The sequence below is a fragment of the Sorex araneus genome, chromosome 8 (assembly GCF_027595985.1).
Source record: "Sorex araneus isolate mSorAra2 chromosome 8, mSorAra2.pri, whole genome shotgun sequence".
Classification (NCBI taxonomy): Eukaryota; Metazoa; Chordata; class Mammalia; order Eulipotyphla; family Soricidae; genus Sorex; species Sorex araneus.
The window spans coordinates 30,221,309-30,234,299 of NC_073309.1; the positions used below are offsets into that span (position 1 = coordinate 30,221,309).

At 63.2% G+C, this 12,991-nt stretch overlaps 1 protein-coding gene across 1 annotated transcript in view; it reads left to right on the forward strand.

The window, feature by feature from the left end:
* The window catches only part of ZNF423 (zinc finger protein 423), a 346,485-nt gene that overhangs the window by 71,733 nt on the left and 261,761 nt on the right, over nucleotides 1–12,991 (forward strand). Inside the window, exon 2 of the mRNA XM_055146043.1 lies at nucleotides 496–549. Coding sequence (XP_055002018.1) covers nucleotides 496–549 — 54 coding nt within the window. The remainder of the gene's footprint in view (nucleotides 1–495; nucleotides 550–12,991) is intronic.

Here is a 12,991-nt window from a genome sequence, read left to right on the forward strand (position 1 = left end):
GGCTGTGATTGGTGGTGTCTGCTGGGTGGGGGACTGGGGGCGCAGGGATGGGGGCGGGGGGCTGAGAGTCGTGTGGGTCTCTGCGGCTCCTGCTGTGAAGCCAGCAGAGGCCTCTCTGCAGGTCGGCACCTTCGCCACGATCGTGGCTCTTTTAGGGGTCCTCGCAGGCACCCCTTCTCCTTTGTCCCCTGTTGTGGCCCTTGCCCCCCACCCCTCACCCCCTCAACCCCTGACCTGTTTTTCTTTTTTCTTTTTGGGGTTCTGGGGACACACCCAGCGGGGCTCAGGGCTTATTCCTGGCTCTGCTCTCAGTCAGGGGGGCACGCCCGACGGGGCTCAGGGGACCATATGGGGTGCCGGGGAATTGGACTCAGGTGGGCCCGCCTGCCAGGTGACTGCCCTACCCACTGTGCTCTCCAGCCCCCCAACCCCACCCCCCCTTAACGTCTTTCTAGCTTTGACACTTACCGGCGCTTTTCTTGTTCTCTCTTTCAGTCGAAGAGGGGGAGGCCCCGGACTTCTCGCTGGCCTGGGACTCCTCTGTGACAGGTGAGTGTCCAGGGGCTCATGGGAGAGGCAGCCGGGGGTCCTGGGCAGCCGCCCAGCCGGCTGTGGGAGATGAGATTTTTCCTGCATCTCCGCGTTCCTGCCTGCGGAGCCCAGACTGTCCCGTGCAGCATGGCTCCTTACATCAGTGCCATCTGGCCAATAAAACCCATTACCCACGGAGACTAGTACACCCCCCATTCTCCTGGGGGCCACACGGCCTTCTTGTGGGCACGTAGTCTGCGGGGGGCCACCAGCCCCCCAGCCCCCAGGCTTTGGACCCCCTGCCACGGGCGTCACTGCAAATTTATTCCATTATAATTGCAAAAAAGCCACTTTTCATGGGATGTTGGAGCTCCAGTTGGGAGGAGAATTCCTTCCGGGCCCTTCCCGGCGGGGCTGCTCGGCCAGCCTGCAGCAGACCCTGGCCACCGCTTCCCACCACCCAGGCGTCTGTGGCTGGGACGGCGTGACGGAGGGGACTCGGGGACCTGGTTTCCAGCTCAGTTCTCTGCCTGTGTCTGTCTCCTCTGCACCTCAGATCCCCGAGCTGGAGGAAGGGCGGGTGAACGGGGCGGGGTCCCTCCGGGTAGAGGGTCGAGAGTTTGGAACTGGAGCCCTTATGCCCTGGCACTTGGGGGTGGCATTGGCGGATGCCTGAGGGTTTGGCACTCTGTGCTGCTTCTGGCGGGCACCTCTCCTGGGCACAGGGCCCGCCACCGTGCCCGGCTGTCCTTGTTCAGGATCCTGACCTCTGGGTCTGGGTTCTCGGAGGCTCTGGGCCAGTCCAGTCTTGGAGGCTGTGAGGGTCACGTACAGGACTCTGACCCTGCCCCCGGCCCCCCTCCCCTGTCTCTCTCTCTCTCTCTCTCTCTCTCTCTCTCTCTGTCTCTGTCTCTCTCTCTCTCTCTCTTTGCTTTTTGGGTCACGCCCGGCTCTGCACTCAGGAAGCACTCCTGGCAGTGCTCCGGGGACCATAAGGAATGCCGGGGATCGAACCTGTGTCGGCCTTGTGCAAGGCAAACGCCCTCCCCGCTGGACTGTCACTCAACACCCCCCACCTCTGCCACTTTGGCATGTAAATTGAGGCCAGGAGAGAGGGTCAGTTGATCTGAGCCAGTATGAACAATATTTTAGCATCTATGAACACTTGATCCTTAGTTAAAAAATTTTTTTTTTGCTTTTTGGGTAACATCTGGCAATGCACAGGGGTTACTCCTGGCTCTGCACTCAGGAATTACTCCCGGTGGTGCTGGGGGACCATATGGGATGATGCCGGGGATCGGACCCCGGTCAGAGACCAAAGGGCCGTGTGGGGGGCCCCCTGCCGTCCGCCCCTTGATGCCGGCGTGGAAAAGCCAGCCTTGGGGTGCTGGGCAGCCGTGGAGGGTGTGGGCTGTGCCAGCTCCCAGTCACCAGTGGGGCCTGCTGCCCGCACGTGCAGGAGGAGGGTTGGATGCCTTGGGCCTCCCCGCCCGGCCACAGGGACACCCGGGCCTGCCCGCGCCACTCCCCACCCTAGAGCATCCCGCCCGCGTCACCCACGGCCCATAGTGGAGTTTATTTGCTTTGGCCCACTTCTGATGGACCGTCCACGGGGCATGCCTGTGATCAATCTTCCTTCCCCATTTTGTTGGGCTTGGCTGGGGCTGGGACGTCAGCTGAGTCCCCTGGGCCTGGCTGGGTTGCAGGACGGGGCCAGTTGGGAGCCGGCTCTGGGTGGGCAACGCTGTGTTTATCAGGCACTCTCTCGGCGGGGGCCAGGCACCGCGGAGCAGGCGCTCAGCCACCACGTCGCATCGGACTGTCACGGACGCCGGCGGCACTTTGCAGCAGCAATTCCTGAAATTCTTTGTGGGCCGGTTTGGGGGTGGGGGGGGAGTGTGTCCATCGGGGGGAGCTCGGGGCCGGAGGCTGGGTGAAGGTCTCCCAGTATGCTTCTCGTGAAGCTGAGGAAACGGCGCTTGGCCACCTCTTGGAGCATGGGGCAGGTGTCTGGAAAGATTACGGGGCGCACGGCTCCCCCGAAACACAGAGCTGCCGCCTCGTGTGGGCAGAAGGGTCCCCGCAGTGCCCCTGTGTGGAGCAGGGAGGGGACCCTGCCCCCCAGAGCCTGCCGGTGGCCAGTAAGGGGTGGGGGTGTGTGTGGTGGCAGCAGGGGGCTGGAGAAGGTCCCCGTAGCCCCTCAGGTAGCCCCTGGTGGAGGATCTCCGTGCTCAGACCCCCGGAGGCGCAGGGTGAGATGAGCAGGGTGGGCTATGAGCGTTTTACCAGGCGGGTCGGGGAGCTAGTTTGCAGGGACCTGGCCAGCCGTGGCTGTGCCCGCTGTTACCCGCCTCGGCCCCGCGCCCAAGTGTGCTGGAGAAGGTCAGGTGGGAGGAGAAGCCCCAGCCTCCCCTGCCTCGAGGACCACCTGGCTCGAACAGCCTGAGGCATGGCTGGGAAGGCGGGTCCCGGCCACCAGCCCTGCAGTGTCCTCTGGCCCGGCCCGGGGCTGTGTCTCTCACCCTCACTGTCAGCTGCCGCCTTTGGGGCCCTGCGTTTGGAACCAGGGGCCTCCTCAGAGAAGGACTTCGAACCGTTTCCTAGTGCATCCTGATTGTTATTTCTTCCTTCCCCCCCCCCCCGCCACACCCAGCGGTCTTCACAGAGCACTGCTGGTGGGCTCCGGGGGGGTCTGCCGTGGTGCCGGGGAGGGAACCTGGGTCTGCCGTGTGTGAAGCGAGCGCCCTGCCCGCTGTACCCCAGTCTCTCGCCCCGCGCGCCCCTTGCTGCATTGCCAAGTGCTCGTGTTTGTACTGTGTGAGCTCGGGCAGCAGCCGGCCCCAAGGCCCGAGTGGACTGGCAGGCGCGCTGCCCACGTCGTGACCGCCAGAGCATTCCCGGGCCCCCAGCCTGAAGTCCCCGAGGCTTCTCCTGTCACTACAGCCCTGCTGTGGGCCCTTCCCTGTGAAGGGGCCCTGCGGGGGTGGGGGTGGGCGGGGCTGCTGCTGGGCCTCAGCTTGGTCTGTCTTCCTGTTGGTGCCGGAGGGACGCTCGCCAGCGCGACTGGATCCCGTGAGCGTGACCTGTGCGTGGGGTGACCCAGGTGTGCCCCTGGGCTGTGGTGGACAGCCCTGTCACCTATGGTGCGCCTATGTTGTGTTTGATGTCACGTTTGGTGTCACCGGTGGTTACCCGTGTTTGATGTCACCATAGGTCCTCTTTGTGTGCTGTCACCTGTGGTGCTCCCTGTGTAGTGCTCCATGTGATGTCTAATGTAGTGCTCCCTGTGTACTGTCACCTGTGGTGCTCCATGTGTGGTGCTCTGTATGTGATGTCTTCTTTGGTGCTCCCTATATGGTGCTCCCTGTGTGATGTCAGCTGTGGTGCTCCATGTGGACGCTCTGTGTGTGATGTCTCCTGTGGTGCTCCCCGTGTGCTGTCACCTGTGGTGCTCCGTGTGGGTGCTCTGTGTGTGATGTCTTCTTTGGTGCTCCCTATATGGTGCTCCCTGTGTGATGTCACCTGTGGTGCTCCATGTGGACGCTCTGTGTGTGATGTCTCCTGTGGTGCTCCCCGTGTGCTGTCACCTGTGGTGCTCCATCTGTACCTGATCAGACGCTTGTCTTCAGTGGCTGTTTGTTGGGCACGCACCCCGCTGTTCTCCGTGGCGGCTGTTCCCTTTGCTGTCTCTCCCGAGTGGGTGCGAGTTCCGAGTTCCTGCCTGCTCCTCCCGCCCCATCGGGCGTTGTGCTCCTGCTGGTGTTGTCACTGCGGATTCTCACCTGCCTCGCGTGAAGGTGCGGCTCTCTTCTGGAGAGCTCACGCTTGCATTTTCGGGCCAGAGAAGTTCTTCGTGGGCTGCTTCACCCCAGCCCTCATCACACACAGACACACACAGACACACACACACACACACACACACACACACACACACACACACTCTGTGGGCTGCTTCACCCAGGCCCTCATCTCTCTCTCTTTCTCTTTCTCTCTCTCTCTCTCTCTCTCTCTCTCTCTCTCACACACACACACACACACACACACAGACACACACACACACACACTCTGTGGCTGCTTCACCCTGGCCCTCATTACACACACACACACACACACACACACACACACACACACACACACACTCTGTGGGCTGCTTCACCCTGGCCCTCATCACACACACACACACACACACACACACACACACACACTCTGTGGGCTGCTTCACCCTGGCCCTCATCTCACACACACACACACACACACACACACACACACACACTCTGTGGGCTGCTTCACCCTGGCCCTCATCACACACACACACACACACACACACACACACACACTCTGTGGGCTGCTTCACCCTGGCCCTCATCTCACACACACACACACACACACACACACACACACACACACACACCACACACCCCACACACACTCCGAACTTGGCCTTCGTAGCCCTGGTCACTGGGCTGAGCCGGGCACCCGGGTGCTGGTCCCTTCTCTGTCGCGTGGGTGGGACCTGCCAGTCACAGGCTCCCGGTTCCTCTCCGCCTGCTTTTCTGCGTGTGTTGGGCTTCCCCCGGGCCTGGCTGCCGTGGACAGAGCGGGGGCGCAGGGCAGGAAGGCCCGGGGTGAGTGGGGCGCCGTCGGAGGCCCGTCGGTCAGATGTGTTGACGAATGTGCGTGGTCTGCCCAGGCCGCACACCCGGTGCTGAGAGGCTCGGTGGTGCCGCGGGTGCCCAGGTGCCCAGCCCCAGAGCCTGCGGCTGTCGGGGGCTGCTCAGGGCTCCGGGCCCGTCTCCGTGGCCAGCCGCTTCCCAGAGCCCGCCCGCGCGGCCTGACCCCTGCAGAGCCGCCGAGAAGAAGCTTCACTGGAGCGGGGCCCCGAGGGCCGCTGTGTGCCCGCTCCTTCCCGGACAGGTGGGAGAGTCTCGCCTGACGCCGGCCCCCTGGGCTTCCCTCAGAGGCGAGGGCTGCGGTGCCAGCGTCCCCCACCTCCCACCAGGCCAGGCCCTGGGTGGGCAGACACTGGACCCCACGGGTCTCCCCTGGCTCCTTGCTGCTGGGGCTGGCGTTAGGGCCCTGGGGTGGGGAGCCGCTCAGGGTGAGGACGGCATTGGTCCTGGGGGTGCCCGCTCCCACGGGGGGAAGCCTCAGGTCCCTTGGTCCCGGGCCAGCATCCCACCCCACTCGGGGGCAGTGTGCACCCCGCCGCCCCGCCCGTCCGGGTCTTGGCCCGTGCTGAGGGTGGAAATGTGCAGGCAGTGGCGTATCTGGGCCTCTGTGCCTGCCAGCCTGCTGGGCCGGGCCTACCTCCACCTGGGTGTTTCCTCAGTGTGGCTCTTTGTTATCCTCCCAGCTTCACAGGAACACCCCCGCCTGGCCCGGCCCCACGCCTGCTGCTGCCCTTCTCCTTGGCCCCTTCCGGCCCCTGGGGTAGAAGCAAGCTCACCTACACGGACACTGGGGAATGCAGTGGGTTCTCTGCGGCCACCCAGGAGGCCCGGGCTCTGCGGAACTAAATCCTCCTTTCCTCCCAGCTGCGTTGGGGTCATTGTGGGACGGACGTTTATTTCTCCTTGCACTCTCAGGACTGCCCTCCCCCATCAGATAGGATCACCCTCCCCCGTTGGACAGGACTGCCCTCCCCCATCAGACAGGACCACTCTCCCCCGTTGGACAGGACTGCCCTCCCCATCAGACAGGACCACCCTCCCCCGTTGGACAGGACTGCCCTCCCCCATCAGACAGGACCACTCTCCCCCGTTGGACAGGACTGCCCTCCCCATCAGACAGGACCACCCTCCCCCGTTGGACAGGACTTCCCTCCCCCATCAGACAGGATCACCCTCCCCCATTGGACAGGACTGTCCTCCCCCATCAGACAGGACCACTCTCTCCCGTTGGAAAGGACTGCCCTCTCCCATCAGACAGGATCACCCTCCCCCATTGAACAGGACTGCCCTCCCCCATCAGACGACCACTCTCCCCCACTGGTCAGGACTCCCTCCCCCATCAGACAGGGCCAACCTCCCCCACTGGTCAGGACTGCCCTCTCCCATCAGACAGGACTGCCTTCCCACATGGGACAGGACTGCTTTTCTCTGCTAGGAGCAGCAGTGCCCGGGGTGACCTTTTCCCTCCTTTTGGGGTTCGTCTTAGGGGTGCAGCGTCTTTGAGCTTGTTCTCTCCGCTCTCAGATGCAAGCTGGAGAGGCCACCCTTGCTCCCCACCTCCCCAGGGTTCTTCACCTTGAACTCTGACCCGAGTGGCCTTTACGGTTCACAGTGTTCCCTGGGCTCATGCGTCTTGCCGTGACACTGTGGCCACCGGAGACAGAAGCCGACCAGGCCCCCCTGCCCCTAGCTGCCTTGGCGGGTGGTGTCTGCCTCTTGGTTGGACCCCCCGGCCTCATCACGGCCACGAGAAGGACCTGGGGACCTTTTAAGGAGCAGAAAAGTCCGGAATAGATGTAAAATTTCTTAGCGGCTCCCAGACTTATGAAATGCGTTTTTATATGGGGCCAGCTGGGGAGTTTCTCATTAGCACTGCCGGGGCGTCTGCGGGGAGTTGGCGGAGAGGAGCCAGGCAGGCTGGGTAGGAAGCCGCGGTGGCCCGGCTCGCCAGGGGAGCGTGGCAGGCATGCGCCGGCGGCTCTGCTCCGCGGACCCCGGCCAGGCCGCCCCGGCTGCGCCTTTGTCTGAGCCGCTTCCCAGCCCCGGGGGCCTCAGGAACCTTCAGGTGGCGTCTGGAGCGGAGGGGGCCACGCTGTTTCCATGGTGAGCCTGCCATGGCGGGCGCCCGCCCGCGTGCCCGTGGGTGCCTGCACGCGTGTGTGTCTGTGCGTGAGCGTGCTGGGAGCTGCGGCGCTGGCCCAGCCCCCCCATCCCGCCGCGAGGCGTCAAGGGGCCAGTGACGAGTCCTGTCTGCCCCCATGCCAGCTCTGGACCAGCCAGGAGGCCCTGCGGGGTCATTCCTGTCTCCAGGGTCTGCTGTGTGCTCGTGTGTGCAGAGTCCAGGCATGCATGCATGTGGGCGCTGTGTGTGTGCAGGGTCCAGCCATGTGTGTGCACATGGGCACCGTATGTATGTGATGGACATGTGTGTGCAGAGTCCAGGCATCTGTGTGCCTGTGTGTGCTATTGTGATGAACATGTGTGTGCAGAGCCCAGGTATGCATGTGCATGTGGGCGCCGTGTGTGGTACGTGAATATGCAGAATCCAGGCATACATGAGTGTGTGGATGCCATGTGTGGTGAATATGTGTGTGTAGAGTCCAGCATGCGTCTACACATGGACACCTTGTGTGTGTGATGGACACGCGTGTGCAGAGCCCAGACTGCATGTGCGTGGGTGTCATGTGTGGTGCACAGGGTCCAGGCATGCGTATGCACATGTGTGCAGAGCCCAAGCATGCGTGTGCACATGAGTGTTGTGTGTAGTGCACATGTGTGCAGAGCCCAGGCATGCCTTTGTGGTGTACGAGTCTAGGCATGCATGTGAACGTGGATGCCTTGTGTGGTGCACATGTGTGCGGTACACGTGTGTGCAGAGTCCACGCGTGTGTGCTCATGTGTGCACAGGTGCTGAGCTGGGGCCTGTGATAGGGGGTAGTTCCTGCTGATTGTTGTACACCCTTACATCCTGTACACCCTGGTTTCCTCAGAGGCAGGACGCTGTCCCCGGCCTGGTTCCTGCCATCGTCCCCTGCCTTTGCAGTGGGGTCCCTTGCTCACAGCCTTGCTATCTGGGGTCCCGCCCCCCAGTGTATCTGCTGTCCTGCTTCTCCTCTCGGTAACGTGACTCGGGAATGCGGGGAGCGCTCGCTCTGCTTTCCGAGCAGGGGAAACAGGGACGAGCTTGTCGTGTGGGCTTCCTGAAGGCCCCAGACGTCGGGGGCAGGAGTTCCGTGGTGACTTGAGCCTGCCTGGGAACCAGGCTTCCACTGGGCATGGGGTGCTGCCCCTCCAGCCTCGGGGTGGTCTTCATGTGCCGTCCAGCCTTGCGCATCCTAGCCAGTGTCTCTCAGGAACATGCTGGCAGGTCTGGCTCTCTGTGAAATGCAGGCTCTGACTCCCTTATCTGGACGGCCCCAGATTCTGCGTGCCTCTGTTTGTTTGTTTTTGGGTCATACCCAGCGGTGCTCAGGGGTTATTTTTCGCTTTGCACTCAGAAATCAATCCTGGTGGTGCTAGGGGGACCACATGGGGTATTGGGGATCGAACCCAGGCCTGCCGCCTCCAAGGCAGGCACCCTCTGCACTGTCCTGTCGCCCCAGCCCTGGATTCTGTGTTTCCCCTCCCCTTTCCCTTGCTACTGTGATGACCAGAGGCTGCATACGCCGGATCTTGGGGCTCTTATATTAGGCCACGGTGCTCGCGGGGCTGGGGGCCACATGCACAGAGGTCACGGCTGCTGCTTTGGTGCCAGACAGCAGAGCTGCCACGATCGCCCTCGGTGCACACGGGCAGCCCCCTCGATGGAACTTGGGGCCGCCTCACACTTTCAAGGCTGGCTCCGTGGATTCTTGTGCCCAGACCTGAGGTTCTGTCTTTCCTAACTCTCGGCCCTCCGGCAGCTGGCGGGTGGGGACTGAGGGAGTGTGGAGAGTGCAGCGCCTCTGCTTACAGTGCTCCTCCATCAACATGCAGTGGTAGACCACCGTGCTTATCCTGCTTTCCCTGGGCCCCCAGCTCCAGCTGCTGCCCCGCCCTCCCTGTGGCGGTGACGCTGCTCCTGTCGGTACGTTCTTTTTTTCTTTTTTTTTGCCTTGCAGATCTGCTGTGCCACGAGGCAGTGGTCAGTCAGGCTTCAGTCTCTGTGTTCCCAGAGCTCGGCCTGGGCTTGGTACCCAGCCGGAGCCTGGCAGAGGTTTGCCACCGGGGAGAACTTCACCCGTAATTTCGGTTGCACATTTACCCTTGGCCACTGAGTCAGGTCTCTGTTCGCTTTGTTACCAGTAGCCGTGTAACCTTGAGTAAGGTGCCTGACCTCCCTGCGCCCCCATTTCCTCGTCTGAAATGGCGCCGAGGCCCTAGTTCCGAAGGCCGAGGTGAGCCTCCGGGGTGGGGAGGGAATCCGTGCGGGTCAGCAGGGGCCCCTGTGTGGCGTTGCTGCATTTCTTGGTCCCTTTTTTTTTTCTTTTTGTTTTTGGCCACTCCCAGCAGTGTGTGTGGGGGGCTGCGTGAGCTGGTCCCTCCTTGCTAACTGGGGGTCCCTCCGTGCGGTGCCAGGGATCAGAACTGGGCTTCTTGCATTCAGCCTCTGAGCCGTCTCGCCGGCTGCCGTTTTGTTCTCACCGTTGATAACAAAGTCGGGAGGGGGGGTCCTTAGTGCCAGGGTGGGCTCAGCCCAGCTTGCCTCGTGCTTCTGTGGGGTTGGGGCCAGATGGATCGTCCTTACTCCTACTGGCCCAGCGTGGTGCGGCCAGCAGCTTTCCCGAGCAGAGGGGCTGGGCAGGGGGGGGGGTGTGCGCTCACCCCCCACAGGGCTTGGCCGAGGCCCAGGGGCAGACACATGACCAAGCTCCTTCCCTGGGTGGGGCTCGACACCCCAAGTGCCGTCATGGGTCAGTGCCCAGTAGGAAATGACCAAGGCCAGCCCGTTATGCTGCCCTGCTGGTCCTGGCTTCCTGGGCGGGCACTTTGCAGGGGCCCGGTTAGCTCCCGAGCGGGGCATTCTCAGGGCCGTGTCAGCCAGCGGCCCCTAGGGGTCAGGCGGCTATCTCCCCCAGCGGATATTCTTGTAAAAGTCCCTGAGCTTTCTGGCAGGTGGGGGTGCACGTGTGTCTAACGCACGTGCACGCACACGCACCGGCTTAGGCATGCGCACACACGCATGCTTCGTGTGTGGATGAGGCGGAACCCGATCGGTAAGTAACGGATGCCTACTTGGCTTCCAACGGCAGTGTTGCACCCTTGCTAATCCCCTCCGCCCTTGTTGTGGTCGGTTGCTGGCACTCGGAGTTCCCATACGGACTTGGCCCGCTGCCTCCCACCCCCTTCAGAAAGCGCATCACTCAGCGTTCCCTGGAACGCCACACTCTCTAGGCCAACACACAGAAAGGCTCCCCCACCCCGCCCACCTTATACCTGAGGCCCCGGGGGGCCAGGTGTCGCGCACTTGGGGGAGGATTGGCTTTAACTGGTGGTTGCTGTTTCATGCCACAGCCAAGGAGATCCTGAGTGGAGTACGCAGTTGGGGTGTGTGTGTGTGTGTGTGTGTGTGTGTGTGTGTGTGTGTGTGTGTGTGTGTGTGTGTGCTGTTTCCTCTCGGATGCTGTTATCACAGTAACTCATGACCCACTTACAGCATCCATGGCCCCATCCTGGGGCTGCATGCCCGACTGTGCTCCCCCAGGTGAACCCTCCTAACCCCACGGTCCTCGGTCTCATCCTTCCTGACTCTCAGGAGAGCATCTGATGCTCAGAGAGGCGGGGAAAGTGCTGCCAGGTCTTATGGCCTATGGGGCCAAAGCAGCGTTGACCCGGGGCACGGTCTCCTCTGGGGGTTGAGCCAAGGCCCCCCGCCCTGAGCCATTTCCCCTGCCCCTCGGTCGTTTCTGCCTGGGGGTTCAGGAGCTGCTCTCTGGAGTCCGAAATCCCGGTGGCCGGGGGGCAGGAGAATGGGTGTGAGTGAGGTGCCGTGAGCCCTAGCGAGGTCAGGAGAGTGACCCTGGGAGTGAGTGAGTGCCCGCCAGGCCCAGGTGCTCTGCAGCCTGCTGGTGACCCCACTCCGGGGCACGTGCACACGCGTACATGCCCTCGTGGGCTGGCATGGACACACATGTGCACACACAGTCGTCCTCCACCAGCTCCCAGGCACATGGACACGCACACGTGTATGCCTGCCGCGCTTGTCCAGCGAACAGACACACATACACAGAGAGAGGCCCACGCAGGGCTCGTGGCTCCCGTTCCCGCTCCTCGCCGGTTCTGGGGGTGACAGGCTCCCAGCGGGCAGTTGCCTGGGTTCAGGTTCTCTCCTTGCTCTGCGTCCTTTCTTCTGTCTTTTGCTTTGTGTGCCGCCCACCCCCGCCCCCCTCAACCCGCAGCCCTTTGATGTTCTCTCCTCCCGGGATCCAGCTCTTGCCGGGGACCCAGTGCTGGCTGGCCCGGTCCAGGCACAGCCCCGGTCCAGGCACAGCCCCGGGGGCCATCTGTCCTTTCTCTGCCCGGCCACATGCGCCCCCACCCCCCACCTTGGACGTGACTTCATTTTCCGGCCCGCACCTGCCTCTTTAAGAGCCCAGGGCCCCGCTGGGCCTGTCCCCAGGGTGGGGCTGGGGGGGGGAGGCTGGACAGCTGCGGGTGGGGGAAGCTCTGCGAGCTCCCAGGGGCCCCTTGGAGCCCAGGGAATGCTGGGGAAACTGAAACAAAGACCCACAATGGCCTCTTCCCGCCCTGGGCGGCCTCTGGGGGCCCCTGTTATTTCCTGTGCTGGCTGCAGGGGCTCCTGGCCAGCCGCAAATGGGCAGGAAGTGGGGCAGGGCATCTCCCCCACACCCGCTGGGCTGGCCAGTCCAGGCCGAGCTGCCGCTTCTGTGATGGAGCCCGGCCTGCTGTGCCGGCCCCCAGGGGACAGCCGGGCAGACCCCCACCTGCTTCCCTCTCTGCAGCTGGCATCCCCGCCCCCCGCCCCCCGGAGCCCAGGGCAAGGGCGACAGAGACGGGGTCGCATTAGTTGGCGGTTCATTCGCCTGGGATTGGGCCAGAAGTTTGCATTCTGTGTAGGGGCGTGGGTTAGGATTAGGGGCAGGAAGGTCTCCGGCCGTGCAGGCAGGCAGAGCCGGCGCGGAAGCACCAGGCCTTCTCTCTCTCAGCCCCGGGCCCACCTCCCCTAACTCATCACTCCTTGTCAGGTGTCCGGCCTCAGCGCGGGCAGGTGGGCCCAGAGCCAGGATGAGCTGTGAGCTCTGAGGGTTCTCTCTCCTCCTGGGGTCCCTTTGTCTCACCCGTAAGGAGGGCTCAGATCCCCCACCCCCACCGTTAGGGGGAAGAAGTGATTCCCGTAGAGCCTCAGGTAAGGGTCTCTGTGCCTCCAGGGCCAAAGAAGAAACGAGATGGGGGGGTGGGTGGGGCGCCCGGCCACCCCTTGGGGGAGTGCCTTTGGTTTCGGGACGTCGAGGTGCTTTCCCTGGCACAGCTGAGGGAGCTGCTGCTGGCCGGACCCTCACTGGTCACGGAGCGAGCCACAGGCACGGTGTCGGGATTGGCTGGCACACCGCACAGAGGCCTTTTTGCTGGAGTTCTTTCTTAAACACAACCTGGACAAAGGGATGCTGGGCGGGGGGACAGGCTAGGTGCTCCCCACTGCCGTGGCGTCCCGTCCTTGAGTGTGGGGTGAGGAGGAGGCCCCTCGGCCGGCTGCAGCCGACTCCGGTTACTCTCCTGAGTGCCTGGTTGAATGCTGCCGTGTGCTTCCATGCTCCACCCAGCAGCCTGCTAGCTCCGTGCCCCTGGGTGAG